Genomic DNA, 17,411 nt, shown 5'->3' with positions numbered 1-17,411 from the left:
CTCCGGCACTATCCCCGGCGACTTCGTGCTCTCGGTGTCCGAGAGCTCCCGCGTCTCGCACTACATCGTCAACAGCCTGGGGCCGGCGGGAGGCCGGCGGGCCGGCAGCGAGGGCCCCGGGGCCCCGGGTGAGTGACCCCTAGGGCTGGTGGTGCCCCCCTAGCCCCTTCAGCCCCGGGGAGGGCAGCTGGGGCCGCCGAGCCCCGGTGTGCGCCTCTCCAGGAGCGGCTCCGCTCTCCTCCCGGGCGGTGTTTCAAGTCGTGAAGCGCTTTGTGGTGGAATTAAGTTATGTTTTGCAGCTAGGGCTGCTGACCGCGCTGAGCCGCCTGTCTGCACCTGCCTTCCAACGACCTAATATCATACTTGAACATGTACTGGAGTTGAGTGTTTATTGCAACCCCTCCTGAAGGATCCTACAGCTGGAGCGCTCACACGTTCTTTTGTTTTCATAAACCCGTTAACTGTAGTTACAGTTTTAATAGATTTTTGCATGTCACCACTGCCGGGGGCTGGTTCTGTGGAAGCGTCATCTAAAAGTCTGAATTCTGACAAGATAGTTTTGCATTAGAATGGAGACTGTGAGACTAAATTTCAAGACATGATTCAAAGTATTATGTGGGTAGTTTAAGTAGTGGGAACTCTTCAGAAATAAAAAGGCAAATTTTTTTCCCCAGTGTGCGGAAAGGGAAGGTTTGATATTATTCCTCATCAACCTAACATCTAATATGAAAACTGTGTTTAAGTGTAACACAGAGCACAAGATACTGATTGTGTTAGAGGAAAAACTGGACCATGAGAAGCAGCATTTCTGCAAGTTTAAATGTAACTAAATGAACAAGAGCCCTCAACGATGCAGTGTCCTTTATGCGTAAGAACGAGTAATACAAAGGCAGCATTATCCCTGCTGGGGGCATTGCAAAGTTGGTAGCAGACCTGCTCAGGTTTGGATATTAATGTTTGCAGAATGATATGGGTGTATTGCTAGCATCTCAGGAACCACTAGATAATTTTGAAGTGTAGTAAACCTATGTAAGAAGAGATTTGGTGAACTTATTTGGCAGAAAGTAAACAGTGAATTGCTACAGAGACGGTCATTTTCTGATGTAGATCTGTGTTTGGAATAAAAGACCTATATTGGGAAGATGCAGCCGTACTTGTTACGGAAAGGATTTTTTAGTCTCGGCACAGACTGTGGTTGACTAAGAAGCAGATAATCTAAGAAAAAACAAAGCTGTTGCCAGTAGGTTTGCACTAATATATAGTAATTTCCGCTGCTCAGGGGAACATTTCAAACTGGCAAATTTGGGAAAACCTGAAGTCATTGTGTTTATCCCAGGAACCTACTACAGAGTGCACTCAAGTCACAAAAAATTTGACAAGGTAGAAGCTAAAGGTGGCTGAATTCAAGTGGAAGTGGAAGTCATTACTGTCGTGGGTAGTGAAATGTTTTGCTACAAGATGTGGTGGATTCTCCATTGTTTCACCTCTGTGCCATAGGTTTGCAGAGGCTTGGTGTGCAAATGGTTGAAATGCATGACTGGTGTTAGGTAGAGCAGAATAAGTTAACAGGATGGTTTGTTGTGGAATCCAGCCTAATAGGGTTTTAAAGATAATAGTGTTAAAAATCACTGGAGTATGTGTGCCTGTCGCTTTCAGACAGTTGTTTTCTGGAGAGCAACTCATCCCTGGAAAAAGTGTTTTTCGTGTTAGTATCACTTTTGATGTTGGTATCACTTCAGTACATAGCCATCCTAACTTTTTTACTGTGTTATGTTCTTTAAGCTCGGTAACATTTGTGGTGTTCTGTGGGCTGGCTGATGTTATATTAAAACATTTTGGAGTTCTGGTGTTCCTTTTTAAAAGTCACTAAATGCCCATTAGGTAGTTCTTTTCTGTTTTAAATGTTTATGTGTTTTAAAAGAGCAGCTGCTATTGTAGTTGTGTAGGCTGTTGGCACAGGGCCTTTTAATATATGTTAAGAAGTAATAATGTTTGGGTTGGTCTCTTCTTTTTTTTTTTTTTTTTTTTTTTTCCCCCCCCTCTCTCCTGGATGTTATGAGTATAGGTGGTGCATCGCTTCACCACAAATCCTCCTATGCTGAGATTTTAGTAGTTTTAAATAAATCATGTGTATGTGCTGATACTGCTTGCTTTTCACACACAAACCAAAGAAGCTGTGGGGGAGGGTTTTATATTGTTACACTTAAAAATGTAATTAAGTTTTTCTTTCAGAAAAAAATAAGTGGGGGGATGTTCTGCAATGGGAGAGAGATTGGTAGAAGATTGAAGATGGTTTAACGTTTGGATAGGGAAACTAATGCAGTAAAATGAGGTAAATGTTTGCAAATTATCATGCTTATTTATTGTGGTCAAGCTAAAACATTAGGAAGAACAACTTCACTTTGTTAATTGTATGGTATAGTTTTTTGAGCAATTGATTGTTTGGCAAATACACAGTTCTCACTGGTAAATTTGAATATGCCAGAGATCAGGTTCTTGGGTTGATTTTTATTAGTCTGAATATGCCAGATCAGGTTCTTGGGTTGAGTGTGTTCAATCCATGACCTCTTTAGCACTGCTGTGTACAGGGGCTACTAGGAATCCAGCTTCAATATCGAATGAGGTGAGGAACATTTCTAAAGTATAAAACTTGCTAACGTCATTAAATTCACCTTTTGCCGATATGCTGCAGTTTCTAACTTCTTGCAATGATTTTTCAGCATAAGGAAAAAAGAATTTAACAGAACTTCTCAAAATAGTGAGAATGGTCCTCCTGAACTGTTTTAAGGCTGTTAAAAGATAAATCACAGGAAAGAACACCACTCTGTTTCTAGTGGAGATGGAGATTAGCAACTGAATTGGAATTAGGGTGTCATTTGTGCTGAAATATCACAGTCACGGGTTAAAGAAATCCCAAACAAGACTAAGTACTCCATGCAGGCATTAGCATGATAATGAACAATAGAGAAAATATTTAAATACATCTCATGTTTGCAATTTGACCTGAGTCTGGGGTAAAAACATATAATATGCCCTAAAACAAAATACCTAAAATATCTAAAGAAATGTATGCTTTCTATTGAAAGTACAGTGTAATAAAGCCAGAAACCTTATAGTGTTGTAAAATTTGTGTCTCTAAATTAGGAAAGTATGACAAATACAGTGTAGAAGATGGTGTTTTCACTAAGTATGCATTTTAAGAACATGCTGCTTAACTTACCCTTCTGAATCACTTCCATTGTAATTTAACAAAAAATCAGACTGTACTTCCTGGAATCATGTAATCTCTATGTGATGATATCCATACTCAGCTCTATATGAAATGGCTTTAGATGTGTGTGAGCAGTATGATTTAACTCTGACACTTGGGGGTTTTTGGGGGTGGGTTTTTTTTTTTTGCTTGGTTTTGGTTTTTTATGTGTCTTACTGCAAACTATTAGAAGCTTGGAAGGTGTATGCATTAGACATCTACTTCTCTCTGATTATCTGCAGAAATGTCTACATGGAACTTCTGTAAGAATATTCTCCTGGTGTGCTTAGAGCTGCTCTTAGGAGCCAGTGAATGGGGTTTTACTGTTTTTAGAGAGCATTTGTGGGCACTTGCTTGTTTTGTTCAGGCATAGGTAGGGAGGTACTTAAGAACAAGGGAAAAAAGTGTCCCCATGGGGTTGGGAGAAGGCTACAGGCTGGAATGGGATGCCTGTAGTTCACATATGTTCCAGGAGGAAACTGGCTTACATCACTGTGATGTCTTCCTTTGAAATGAGAGCCTTGTGCCTCAGTACCCAGCAATGAGAAGGACAGCTTTTCTTGCCCAAAACATGCTTTATAAGTTGGGGGAGAGGAGGAGGGTGTCCTTACAGACTAGGTCTAGAAAAAAATATCCTGTATTTCTGTGAGGTCGTCTTTGCCCTGAAAAGGAAAGCTTACCAGTGTTTAGGAATAAAGGGAAAACTGCCTAGTGGCACTAAAAGAATTGAAGAGAGAAATGTGAAACCCCTGAGGTGTCTGAGAAAGTGAGATGTTGCTTTGTGGTTAGACCACCTGCCTGCACCCTCAAGAAGTAGAATATTAAGTGTTTTATACCTCTACTTATACAGTATCTGTACAGTATTTAAAACATATACAAGCAATCTTGTCTGGACTGCATAAAGCTAACACAGTGTGGAAGTGTTTTGTCCAGAGGCACTGTGCGTGATAAATGTAGAACTGACAGGGTCCATATTTGAAACTTTCTTTAATTCTGGGACTTCTTGGACTTTAACTCTTTTCTCACCTTCCTGGGCGCAGAGGTTTCGCTAGTTGTTCTGACATGCTGAAATGGGTGGAATCAGGTGAAGTCCTAGGACACATGGAGCTAGGATGCAGTAAGTAAGAAAGATGATATCAACCCTTTGTGCTTCTTATTCAAAGGAGTCACAGAGCTGAGTATTTGCTGCTGGTAGAGGTGCAAGCTGAACAGCTATTCTTCCTCTGGCTGTGCAGAGCTGGGGAGAAGGGAAGATAATTTCTCGTACGGCAGTTGTCCAACTTTAATAGGAAGTGACTAAAGTTCCTCCAGTAGCTAGATTTACCTTTACACGCCTTCTCCTCTTCCTGAGAGCTCTCAGAAGATGTGAACAATGTGCTGCTCAAACTGTGCCTTCAAGAAAACTGTCCCAGAATCATGAAGGAAAGCAGCTCTACTTCTCAAAAAAACATTTTCCTTGTTGCTGTAACTATTTCTTGTGGTAGATCTTGCCTTAATTTTTCCATTGGCCTACAGGTATCAGAAGTGTTGCGGTTCAAACAAAAAGCTGAAGAATTCCTCTGAGCCTGAAATCTGTTAATCTTTGAATTTCATTATACCAGGGAATGACAAAACTTCGAAGCCTGTAGTGAATAGGATTATTTCCCTGCTACGTAAGTGAGCATCATTCAGCTCATTACCTTGTAGCTGAATGAAAGTATACACAAAAGACTTAAACTAATGGAAAGTTTACCATTTGCTTGGTAAGGTGTAGTTGTATTTTATTTCCAACCTGTGTTTTTCCAACTGTGACTTTCAACTATTTTGTCCTTTTTATGCCTATTTTAGCTGAACTAATAAGTCTTCTATTTAAATTCTCCAGACAGTGAGTAGTTGCCTTATGGTTTTTTTTTTAAAAAAAAATCCAAAAGCTTCAGAAATGTGTGTGGTATTCTGGAAGTGTTTTCTTAGTGAAGATAATGTCTCTCCTTTCTACTGCTTCTCTGTTTATCCCTTCAAAAATTGCATCGATCTTTCTGATCCTAGAATGTATTTGGAGGGTCTGTGTTTTCTCACTCTTCTTCAGTTGTGCAAAATGTCTCTTAGAATGTATTTTTCTAGGATACGGTACACTGATTTCAGTCATTCCTTCCCCATACGTAAGGTTCAGTGGACTTTCTTCTTAGAGTCCAACTTTGGTTTTATTCAGGTACATTTGGCAGCTATTTTGGGCTGTTACGCATTAATTCAAGAGGGTGAACCTGTTCAAAAGAAAAAAAAGGAAGGGGGAAAAAAAAAAAAAGACACCTCAAAAAACCTTATCATAGTGGTGATTTTGATGCTGACAAGGCTGATAAATGTTACTGATGAACTGCTCATTTCCTGTGTGTTTTAAGATTTTTCTGTGTACGCTTTGCTGGAGACAGAGATCTCAGCATCTTGACTGAGTCAGCAGGTTTTTAGAGGTAAATCAGCAGGTTTTTGTAGCAGGTTTTACAGAGGTAAATTAAGGTTTCAGGCTCTCGATTTCTGTCATGTGAAATAAGTTCTGTGTCAGTGAACTTAGACCTGAGATTCAGTCTGTTCCATACGACTTCAAAGATCTTCGCTGCTCAGGTCCTATTAAAGTTTCTGTGACTTTTTCTTTTGACTTAAGTGTCTACATAAGCCTTGATCCTTAAAGGGTCATCTGTAAAATAGTAGCAGATAGATCCATGCTCATGTTTCTGTCACCAGGTTTGTTTGAAACTTGATGTCTGTACCACTTGTTACAAAGCATGGTTTTGCACTTCCAATGCTAGTGGAAGTGCAGCGTTCCCAGATCATATGATATGCTTGTGTAGTGAACTTAAGCTGCTTTGAAGTGGTATAGGGATGCTGCTTGTCCAGCCAGAAGTCATCTCCTGTGAGATCGCACAGCCAAAAACTGCCACTGAGATGAAATTCCAGAGTTCTTCCTAAGTCTAGAGCTGGAAGTTACATCTCCTCAACAAAAGTTGAGGGGGTTTTGCATCTTTTCAGCATTATGTTTTTGGGAGAATAAGGTGGAATCTTACTTCTCTTCCCATGCTGGGTTCATATTTCTCACTGATATTTACATTAGCCTCCTTATCTCTTGGTGATGCCAGTTTGTGTTTTGTTTTCTGTAATTTTTTGAGAATATTGCTTTTGGGTTTTGGCTCATTGCATTTGTGCTCATTTCTTTTGAAAGTCTTTCAGGGCTGTTAATGCATGCTAATGTGCATTTTCTGATGACTTAGTTCTGCTTCTTTGAATTTCCTGTAACCAGCTTCCCTAATGTTTATATTCCTTCAGGATACTTCAAAACTTATTTATGGGGTGTTTGTCTATGTTGATCTTATTGAATCTGCCATTTTCTCTATTAGAACCCCTTTTTGCTCTCTTGAAAGAACTTCTTGTAATGTTAGCTTTCCATGCTGACAGTGCTACTTTGAAGGGGTTTTGGATCAGTGACAGCTTGAAGAATTCTGCTAGCTTTGTACTTGAGAGCTAAGTCTCTGAACTGTTAGATATTCCCTGCAGAGAAACAGACTTGCAAAGTAAGCATCTCTTTCTTGCTAAAAGAGTTACTCATTAGAGCATAAATCTTTTCCTCTTCACTACCCTCCCCCAGTCTTCCACAGTTCTTCCCATAACTGATTACACAGTGTATGTGCATGGTGGAAATAGAACATCATGTGTATGTTTTTCCCCATCTGAGCCTGAAGAACATAAAATGGAAAAAAAAAAAAAGTGCAGCACACACATTGAAAACTGAAATGGGTATCTGCACATTGATACCTCTAATGGCTTGAATATGAGCATCATCTGTATTTTAATGTATTTGAGGTTCAGATTTCTTAGGCTCCATCTGACAAATATGGCAAAGAAACTACAGGATTTAAGATTAAAAAATAGAATTATACCCATTATGAAAACATATGTTGTTGCTTTGAATTGCATAAAATATACATAATCTTCTCTAGTGGTACCTTTTATCAAAATGAAAAATAACTTAATTTGCTCATTCACACAAATTGTTTGCTGCTGCAGTTTTCTGTAGTGTCCACTCCTTTAACCCAAGATACATTGCAACAGGTAAATAACCATTAATGCAATGTTGTCCTTTTGAAATAACTTTGAACTGCAAAACAGTTTAAAAAAAAAAATCACTTTCTTGAAATTGTACCAAAATGTCATTTGCTTCCTAGATTTAGGATATAAAACAGGAAAAAGGGAATTGTTACTGGAAGTTGTATAGGCTCCTAAGCAACTCAGATGTACTGACCATTTTTATCTGTTGGGTCTGTATAACATTCAGAGAAACATGATATTTTTACCCTAATTTGTGAAGTTTGGCAGTGCCAAACAATTTTTTTTTTCTTTGACAAAAATCTTCAAAAAATCATCCTCATAGTGCTGTCTTTGATTAGAAATACACAGAAGAGTTGAATGTGATGACTGTTGATCTAAAGATGACCAAATTCAATGTCAAATTATTTATCTGTAAACATATCTTCTCAAACGTTTAATTTACAGTTTTAACTGTTGTATGCTCTCTTTGACATGTTGCCTTCTTCTTTCAGGGTTGAATCCCACCAGATTTCGAATAGGTGACCAAGAGTTTGATTCTTTGCCATCTTTACTGGAATTCTACAAAATACACTATTTGGACACTACAACCTTGATAGAACCAGTTTCCCGATCCAGGCAGAATAGTGGCGTTATCCTCAGGCAGGAGGAAGCAGAATATGTGCGAGCTCTCTTTGACTTTAATGGAAATGATGAAGAAGATCTTCCATTTAAGAAAGGAGACATACTGAAAATCCGGGATAAACCTGAAGAGCAATGGTGGAATGCAGAAGACAGCGAAGGAAAGAGGGGAATGATACCTGTTCCTTACGTCGAGAAGTATAGACCTTCCTCTGCTTCAGTATCTACTCCAATTGGAGGTAACCAGGATAGTTCCCACCCACAACCACTGGGTGGGCCGGAGCCAGGGCCCTATGCCCAGCCCAGCATCAACACTCCGCTCCCTAACCTTCAGAATGGCCCTATTTATGCCCGGGTTATCCAGAAGCGAGTCCCTAATGCCTACGACAAGACAGCCTTGGCTTTGGAGGTACATAATGGGCAAAACTTAGAAAGAAGAGATCTGTTCAAGGGATTTCCCTTTCGATCACATTATAGTTTTGTAGGAATGAGAAAGGGAAAAGCATTGTAATACTGGTTTTACATCATGATTAAAAATTATGGATAAAGGCTTTTTTTTTTTTTAAATGCATAAGTGACTAGAGTCACTTGTAGACTAGAGTTTGATTATTATAGCATGTTTAGGTTACTGAACCAGTATCATGTCTTTTGTCAAACATCACTAACATAAGTGTTTCCCCATCCATGTTTTCACTTCTGAAGTCTTTATTTTATGGGGGAGGGAGAGGGAGCAGTTCATAAGTTGTGTGTCTGAACCCATGTTTGCTGTGGCTTGCCTCACTCCAGTCTTTAAAAGGTTTGTTGGGTTGTTTGTTTTGTGGGTTTTTTTCCCCTCAATCTGTCAGCAGTTTAAAAGCAATCAGTGGAAACATTGATAGTCACTTCAAAATTACATAGAGTGAGATGATGATGATCGCACACAGGGTTTTATTGTACCATCTTGACATCAATCAGATTACTTTGGTTTTTAGTTTGTGAAGCAGGAACATACATGACAGTTCATTAGGAAGGTCTCGTGTAAAGCAGTGATTGATGGAGTATGATTTGTAATAAAGCAGTGAGTTTCCCTGAGGTTGATTCACTTCCTGATATGATCAAATCCTTGTACAAGCCCTTTTGGAATTTTTGATTTACTTCTTAAAAAGGAGACTGAAGTGCTCTATCTCTACACATCAGATGGTTATCCCCCAAGTTACATTTGAGGAAATTGAGACTAAGGTATTCTCAGCCGCAGACCTTTGCCTTAGGATGATATGTAAATTGTATCCTTTAATCTAGGCTTTCTTTGAGCTAAAGGCTCTGGAATTTCCTGATACCTAATTGACTTCCTGTTTATATAACATTTCAAGTACTTGGGGAAAAAACAGTTTCTGTGCTGAGTCAGAGCATCTCCTCTTCACTCTCAAAACACTTCATTTAATCATTCACAGTACAAAAGGCACTTCAGTAATTCAGTGATGTGTTATAGGTATGCGTCTATTACAGAACTGGCAAATGCGGCACATTCTACAGATCTGATAATTGATGTGCAACCTGGGAGATGTGAAATTTTTCCCTGTTGTAGGTAAAAATTTATCTAGGGAAACAATATAAATATACTCTAGATTTACTATATGTTCTATTTCTGAATCAAAACAGAGCCAAAAGAGAAAATAAATTTTTGAGTTGAGAAGCATGTATTAGAAATGTATGCCAACTCACCATATTCTGGGGAAACGTGCTCAGATTTTAACCTTCAGACTTTCATACAGCCTAAAATGCTGTCTCTTTCCCTCTTTTTCTCCCTCTTCACCCAGCCACCTCCTGGATCTTGGAAATATTCCTGAATGTCCTTGTGGACTGTTGCAATTACCAGATGTTAGATTTTCTTTGAGCCACTGGGTATTATGTTGTGGCATATTTATCAAAACCTTTTGTTTTTCCTTCTGGATTTTGTTTTCAAGCTTTTATTAGTACGCTACTAGTGTTCTCTTAAGCTTTTTACATTTTATTTCTTACTTATTTTATTACTTAAAGCAGAACCCCACAATACTATGAACTTAGAATTTGGTAGCATGGAGTGAAATAGAGTGGAAAAATACTGATAATCCAGGCCATCATGAGCAACTTTGAGAGAAAGCAAAATCCTTTACATGCTGTGAAGAACAGCTTGTGAGTGCCATGGCTGACCTTACATTAGTTCAGTCCACTAAAAGTCACGATCTGTAAAGTATGCTGTGCTTTTCATGGAGGATCGATCTCTGTTCTCAGCTAGCTTGCACCACTAATGTCTTTTCACTAATTCACGATAGTAGGCTAGATAGCTGAAGTGTTTGGGAGGTGGAAACTTGAGAAGTGTGTAGGCTCAGCTCGACTGCATGAGGATGTATGATTTAAGGTCTTTTGACCTTTATACTAGAGCAATGGGCTTTCTAGGCCTTGTAAACTTATTTAAATGCTTACTGGTTGACATGCTGAACCTCCTGGTTAGGATGATGTATTCTTGTCTTGCTACAGCTCTACATTTAAGAAATGCAATAGTAGTGGTGGTTCTTTATTCTGTGTATAATACTGGGAAACTTTAGTTTTAAAATGTGAGCCATTTATCACTGCTTCTTTTAGGCCTTCCTAGCTTCTTTGCAGCTTTTATAATTTCGAATCGCAATGTTACTGAGTTGCTTTCAACGTCTGTACAGGAAAAAATAGCAATATGCACTTCACTTTGTCCAAGTTTTTCTTCATCCTGTCTATCAAAGTACTGTTTCTTGTTGTCTCCTTTTTCACATTCCCTTTCACTTCATGGTGTTCCTTCTCTGTTTATTTAGAGATCTCTTTCTTAGATAACTTAGTAGAAAGCATTATGTAAATCTTATCAGTCTGTTTTTGCCCAGACCTCTTATTAACTATAAATATAGAAAGTGGGATTCTTTCCAAATGAAAACTCTTATCCTTAAATCTGGCAGTATTCACGGGTGGGGGTGGATCCCACTGTTTCTCTTAGGAAAATAGATTCTTAACATCAAGCATTTTTGGCCCAAACTGCAAAAAGAATATCTGTACTGTTCCATTATTTTAAAACTGACATGGTTTTGAAGAAGAACAAATGATGTTCTAATAAAGGCTGTGCTGTATTATGGAATAAAGATTCAGCAGGAGAAGATAACTTTTATTTTGTTTGTAACTGGACCTACTCAAGAAGTTGTCAGTCTATATTAATTAAGAGAAAAGAGAGGAGAAGGGAAGATCTGTGTGGTGAATGGCTCTGAGATCCATCGATTTATTTTTTTTCTTTGTAACAGTAGCAGAACTCTGCCATCTTGACCTTACGAGAGAGGAGTACTTGGAATAAAACCACAGCATACAGAAGTCTTCACATGAACCTTCAGTATTGCTTTGAAGCATATGGGATATATTTAGTTTTAAAACTTCTGATGAAGACTGAGACAAATCTGGCTTTATAGCAGGGTACAGTGTTGTTCTTGAGGTGCTGTGCTTGGTGGGATGATGCACAATAGACTAATGGTCTCATATGTCAACATTAAAATGAAGAGAATTCAGAGAAAGCATCCACTTCTAGTCTAAATGTTTTAAAGTTCTAGCACTTGTTCTCTGTATTGTCTTCAGGAGAGCATTTGAACTATAGATTAACACACAGAGTTTCAAAGCAGACCTAGAAAGATCTGTAAGTTATTAAGGTACCAATGAAGCCGTTCTGTTAAGCTGGCATTTGTGAAATGATCCATGCTTGCTTATATATATGTATATAAAAATGTGAATGAAAGATTGTATCAGAGGGAGAGTGGTAGCTAAATTAAATTACTGTAATGGTAAAAAATGAATATTTAATCTCAGAGGTCTTTCCTCTTCTAATAATTACTGAAATGCAGATTTCAAATGTAGCTTCTTATAGTAAGGAGCATTAATAAATGGGTGTCCCTTTGCCACAATGACCCTAAACCGCAGGGGAAAACCAAACAAACAGCTGCAGGATGCTTCTGGGAGTGAGGGTCAGTCACAAGTATCCCATATTCTAATTCACTATCTTGCACTATTGAACCCACCTTTTGCAGGTGAGTTTGCTATAAGGTATCCAATATAACCTCTATATGAATGTAAAATAGTGTGTGATATTCAATAAGAGCAGAGACCAGCAGTCTAAGAAAAATATCTTGCAGAGAACAAGCTGAAGTGCAATTTGTGCTTTTTCTTTCCTCGTTGAAGGCTGATACATATATTATATCCAGGTCTGAAGCAATTTAAAGTTACCTAGGATAGCGTTCTTGTAATGGTTGCGATTAGGAAATAAGATTTTCTGCTTCTAGTATTGTCATATTTAATCTTATCCTTGTTAAACTATAGCTGATGTATTGTTTTGGTCAACAGAGTATTTTTATTGGTACAACTCCCGAGTGATTATTAGCAGTAGCAAAATTAAACATACTGCATGATTAAATTACTAAAGAGCTGAAACTAGCATTCAGGAGTCGAGGAAGGTTTCCTTTTTGCCTGTAGCAAATACATAAGAGGATTTTCTTCAGAATATGATTCATTAAAATATCTATATTAATGACTACAATAGGAAAAAATAAAGCTACAGCAAGTGTCCCAAGTGTGCCTCTCATTACCAGATAAGTAATCATCAGAGATATGGGAGGCTTAATTAAATGTCCATGTAGTGGTTTGAATTTATGAACTGTTAAAAACTGTTCTGGCAAGAGATCGCAAGTGATTAAAACCTGTAAAGTTAATGGAGGTTGGTAGCATCTTAAATTGTTTTCCTTGTTCTTCATTCACTGCCTGGAAAGTGAGAAAAATGAGATCCTGTTTTGGATGAATTTGGAACAGAGTGACGAGCATCTGTGTAAACTAGTATATTCAGTGAATTTCAGGATGAAACACAGTAAGGCCTGTGACCATGCCTTGAGTTTATTTACAGTATTAGTGAAAGAAAATAGAGCATATCTGTCCCAAAAGCATTCTCCATCTGTGACCCAGGAAGAATTCTGAAAACTTCTGTGTGTTACTTTTAAATAAGATTGTTGGTAAAATTCTACATAGAGGGGTAGAAAAGGGTAGATAGCTCTTCAATATTGCATTTATTAACTCTCCAGTTAAAATGTTAACTCCAGTTACAATTTACATTTTACACTGTAAATTGTGCTTTCTTACATTGTGTGTTACTTAATTACCTTCAAGACTGAACAGAGTTGGGTACTGATTAGACCTAGACTTGTGGCCTCAACTTGAACTACCTGACTGCACAGCCCTGGGAAAGTGACTGCTGTGCATTTTTCCACCTTTGTCAAAGGGAGACAATACCTTTAGAATTGGTTATGTGAATATTGGGTTGGAGATTAGAATATGAGATATATTACTGTGTAGTAAGTACATTAGAAGTAGATACTCTTAAAGTAGAGGATATTGTTTCATTGGTCTGCAGTAACCATTCTTTTATTTTTCTAGCCAAACAATTTGGGTATAAGAGGGAGAGGGTATCAGTTGTCTTTACCCATGGGATTTATTTGCGTGAGAAATCCATGGTGGGCAAGACTGAAATATCATCTGGCCTTGCCCCTCTGGTATTGGCTAGTTGTGGATGCTCAGAGTAAGAAGAGTAGCTTTACAGCACTACTTCTTACTCCTCTATTCTCTCAGTGTTTTATAATCTGTGGAGAGATAGTCTCCACTTATCCAGAACTTTTCCAATACTACCTGAAAAGCACTTAGTGGAATTTCAACATTAAGGAGCTGTTTAGCTTGCAGATTAGTGTTCACTTTGTACACCTGCAAGCCTTCCCTCCCTGCATGAGATTGTTGATGGATCACAAGCAGAGCACAAGCCTCTGTCAATTCAGCAAGATGCATTTATTGTGATAGCAGCTGATGTCAAGTCCCAAGAGTACTCTGAAAGATTGGTGTTGAATTACAGGCTCTTCACTTTAGGTAGCTCTCACAAATCTAGGTACACTTCTTTCTTTCTCTGCTTTCCTCGGGTTGGGTGGTAGGTTGGTGTATCCAAAATGGTCAAGACTAAAACTACTTTTTGTGGAAAAAAGATCACTTGGGTGATATGACACCAAAGGGGAGGAGAAGCAGCTCATCCTGTGTGTTTTTATGAATTGTAACACTGGTTTATTTCTTGCCCTGCAGGTCGGTGAGCTGGTAAAGGTCACAAAGATTAATGTGAGTGGTCAGTGGGAAGGAGAATGTAATGGCAGACGTGGCCACTTTCCATTCACACATGTCCGCCTGCTGGATCAACAGAATCCTGACGAGGACTTCAGCTGAGTGTGGCTCAACAGTTGCGCTTACAGATGGGAACAATCTCAACTTGTTTTTATTGCAGATGCCATCAAGACTATGTTCCGACAGATCTTGAAAGCGGTATTGCTTGTATAAGCATTCTGATAACCTGCAAACCCCTGGGACTGAACACCACCATTCCTTAATCAAGGGTCATGTAATTCAGGGTACGACAGTAGATAACTTGTGTGTCAAGTGGCAGAACTAGTACGTGATTATAGGTTGTAATGCCTGCTTATGTCCATGTGCACAGCAGACTGGACCTTGCCAGCAGCAGCAGTTGGAGAAAGCAGTAAAGTAGATGTTACGATAACATTTATAGCTCTCTCCGGTCCTATTGCTTATGTTGCTTCTTCCTCAGGCAATGAACATCAACCTTAGACAATTCAATATATAGATAGAAATTTCACAAATTTATCCTGGAGCTTTCTCCATTTTTTTTCCCATCCAGAGTTCTCTGTCCTAGGAAGGCTGTGTAGTACTTTGCATGGTCAGTTAACTATGCACAGTACAGATTTATGTAGAGCCCACTGGGGACAGCCTTATGATTTACAGATGCTTACCATTTTAATGGTAAATGACAGGTCAAATCAACCTCGGAATTCTAGAAGTTTGTGGACACTAGATGGATTTCTTCAGTACTGTTGATGCTTCAAACATAGCAGCTGACTTTAAATTAAAATTTCTATTAACACACCAATATCTCTTTTTATCCACAAATACAAGGCTTATGGAAGCATAAACATCCATATCAGTGCTGAAAAATACGTGCATAGCACTTTAATGCATAGCTTTAAAGCAGTGTTTGATTCACTAAATATACTAAAATATTGACACTGCTTTCCAGTAAGTAAATTATATAGGGTCAGTTTTAATTTTTCTAGAATTCTTCAGTACTCCTATTGTACAAGACTCTTATAGTACAAGTCAGTGTCAAACATGGTGAACTGACAAACCAAATATTAATTTTATTTTAAAGTTACTCTGGGGACTCTTCTGTTTTAATTCCCATCTGTAACATATTTGATAGTGAATTCATGAGGATTTTATTTTTAATAAACTAATGGAAAATACTTGTGTGCTTCTGGATTGATTCACAAAAGACATAATAAATATGGCTTCCTAGTTCATAATGAAAATCAGTGCATTGAATAGGTGGTATTATGCACTGCTTGGTTTTGTTGTTTTGGGTTTTTTTTAGTCTGTTCTAATTATCTGGTTTTCTCTAACATAAATCAGAATGGATTCAGTAAGTTTTGTAAACTGAAATTAAACACTGAAGTAACTATCCCTTGCCTGTACTCTGGATTGTTTTCCAAGCACAGCACTCTAGTGACCAAACTTAAGCAAATTTTATAACTTTGACTACAGTGTAATCCATACAGAACAGTTTTTCTAAATAGGATCAAACAGAAAATGTTATTTTGGTTGATACAAACTATGTGACTAGAATGGCTCATGGGTTGTAAATGCTGTGAGGGCTAGTTCCCACTGCAAAGGCTATTGCTGCAAGGCACCGACCCGTACAACAATACTGGTAACACTTTACCTCAGAACTGTGTAACATGCTGGAAATTATATTTCTGTAATATTTAAGTACTAGTTGTTTTACTTCAGAACTAATCCATCAGCAAGTCTGACTAATTTTCAGGTAACGGGCACTCATTAATTCTGTAGACTAACGCCAATGTACATTAATCATACTTTTCCATCACCAATCTCATAAGCGTTACTGAAGATTATTAGAAAACTGACAGTTGTGTCAGTGGTGTAAGAAGAGTGGTTACAAAGGATTTGCAGTACTATTCTAGCTTGGATTGCTATTCTGGTTAGGGTGAAATGCCAGTGTTTGTGGGATCTCTTCTAGCTTAGTACAAAATTTACCTGGAGGAAAAAAATTGAGCAACTAGGTTCTCTAACACATTGGGTTTTTGAAGGCTAATTTGCATTTTCCTCAGACCTTGTTATTTACAATGACTGATTTTTTTTTTTTTCAGTAGCTGCACTGTAAATAACAGACTTGATACTGAGTATATCAGTTTCCCATATATGCTTATATTTTTCTTAAGGTATTGCAAAAGAAATATAATGAACTGTTTGTTCTTAGGGTAACACAGTTTGTTGTATTTTTTTTCCAATTCGAGTTAATGAAAGCCCATATGTTTATACCTTTCCAATCAGCAATTATTTTAAGATACCAAATGGAACATTTTTCTGAAAGGAGTTTTATTATGCAAACCTTGCCTTTTTAATATGAAAGACAAAAATTAATTAGCAAATACCCTGCAAACTTGGTGGATGTGTTTTTAAGACTGTATAAATTGCGAATATTTGTACACTTTGAAAGAGGAAATAAAACCTAGAGGAGTCTTAATAGCTGCTGTTGCACTAGAATCCTAAGTTCTTGTCAAGCAGTTTTTCTTAGTCAACTGATACGTTTATGCAACTGTTTTCCACTATTCAGTTTTAAGCCGAAATGTGATTTTGTTTCCTAGGTGATAGAAATGAGTATGTTTGCATTTGGACAAAATAGACATTTCAACTTACAGAGCTCTTAAAGGAAAGTAGGTAGAACATGTTCATGAACATGTAGATTAAATCCTTTTGTGGCCTTTGTTTTATCCTGTTCTATTTGTTCCCTCCCTTCTCCCCGATGCGTGCAAAAAAAATCATTGCTAAGAATGTTGGTCACAATCTTTTGTCTCTACTTGGCTGTGTTTTTGGTCTCTTGTGCATAGGCAGGTGTTATAACTAGAATAATCATTTCTAGAAATACACCGTGAAAGCAGAATGCTCAATTACACTGTGTTCTTCTGGTGCATTTACACATTATATCACACTAAAAAGTACAACTGGCTGCTATGGTTTTTTAATATATATTTCATTTTGGTAAACCCCAGCCTTTTTACTAATATTTGACCTGGTTAAATCTTGTTAATCTGTTTGAATTGTATTTGTTAATAATGCAAATATTTCTAATCATCTTAAAACACTTCATTTTTGTTAATGGTTTTGGGGAAGGATTCTAACCAAACCAGTTTGAAGAAAAATATGAACATGTGCCATTGTATTATAACACTATCCACTTTCTTGACAGTTAAAGTCTTTTTTTTATTTTTTTGTAGCATGTAATGTATATGTTCATAGTACGTGAAGTAAATAAAAGTATAGCCAAAACTTTGACTTG

At 37.8% G+C, this 17,411-nt stretch overlaps 1 protein-coding gene across 1 annotated transcript; it reads left to right on the top strand.

The window, feature by feature from the left end:
* Position 1: 1 nt before the first annotated feature.
* Positions 2-17,401, top strand: CRK (CRK proto-oncogene, adaptor protein; the record flags this gene model as incomplete). Its single annotated transcript, XM_026861851.1, has 3 exons — positions 2-128; positions 7,816-8,351; positions 14,072-17,401. Coding segments are annotated over 3 exons (801 nt in total), but the record flags the coding sequence as incomplete, so codon positions are not given.
* Between the last annotated feature and the right edge of the window lie 10 nt (positions 17,402-17,411).

This window comes from Athene cunicularia (assembly GCF_003259725.1).
Source record: "Athene cunicularia isolate RWA chromosome 19 unlocalized genomic scaffold, athCun1 chr19_part1, whole genome shotgun sequence".
Taxonomy (NCBI): Eukaryota; Metazoa; Chordata; class Aves; order Strigiformes; family Strigidae; genus Athene; species Athene cunicularia.
This window is presented reverse-complemented; position numbering and strand designations above follow the sequence as displayed.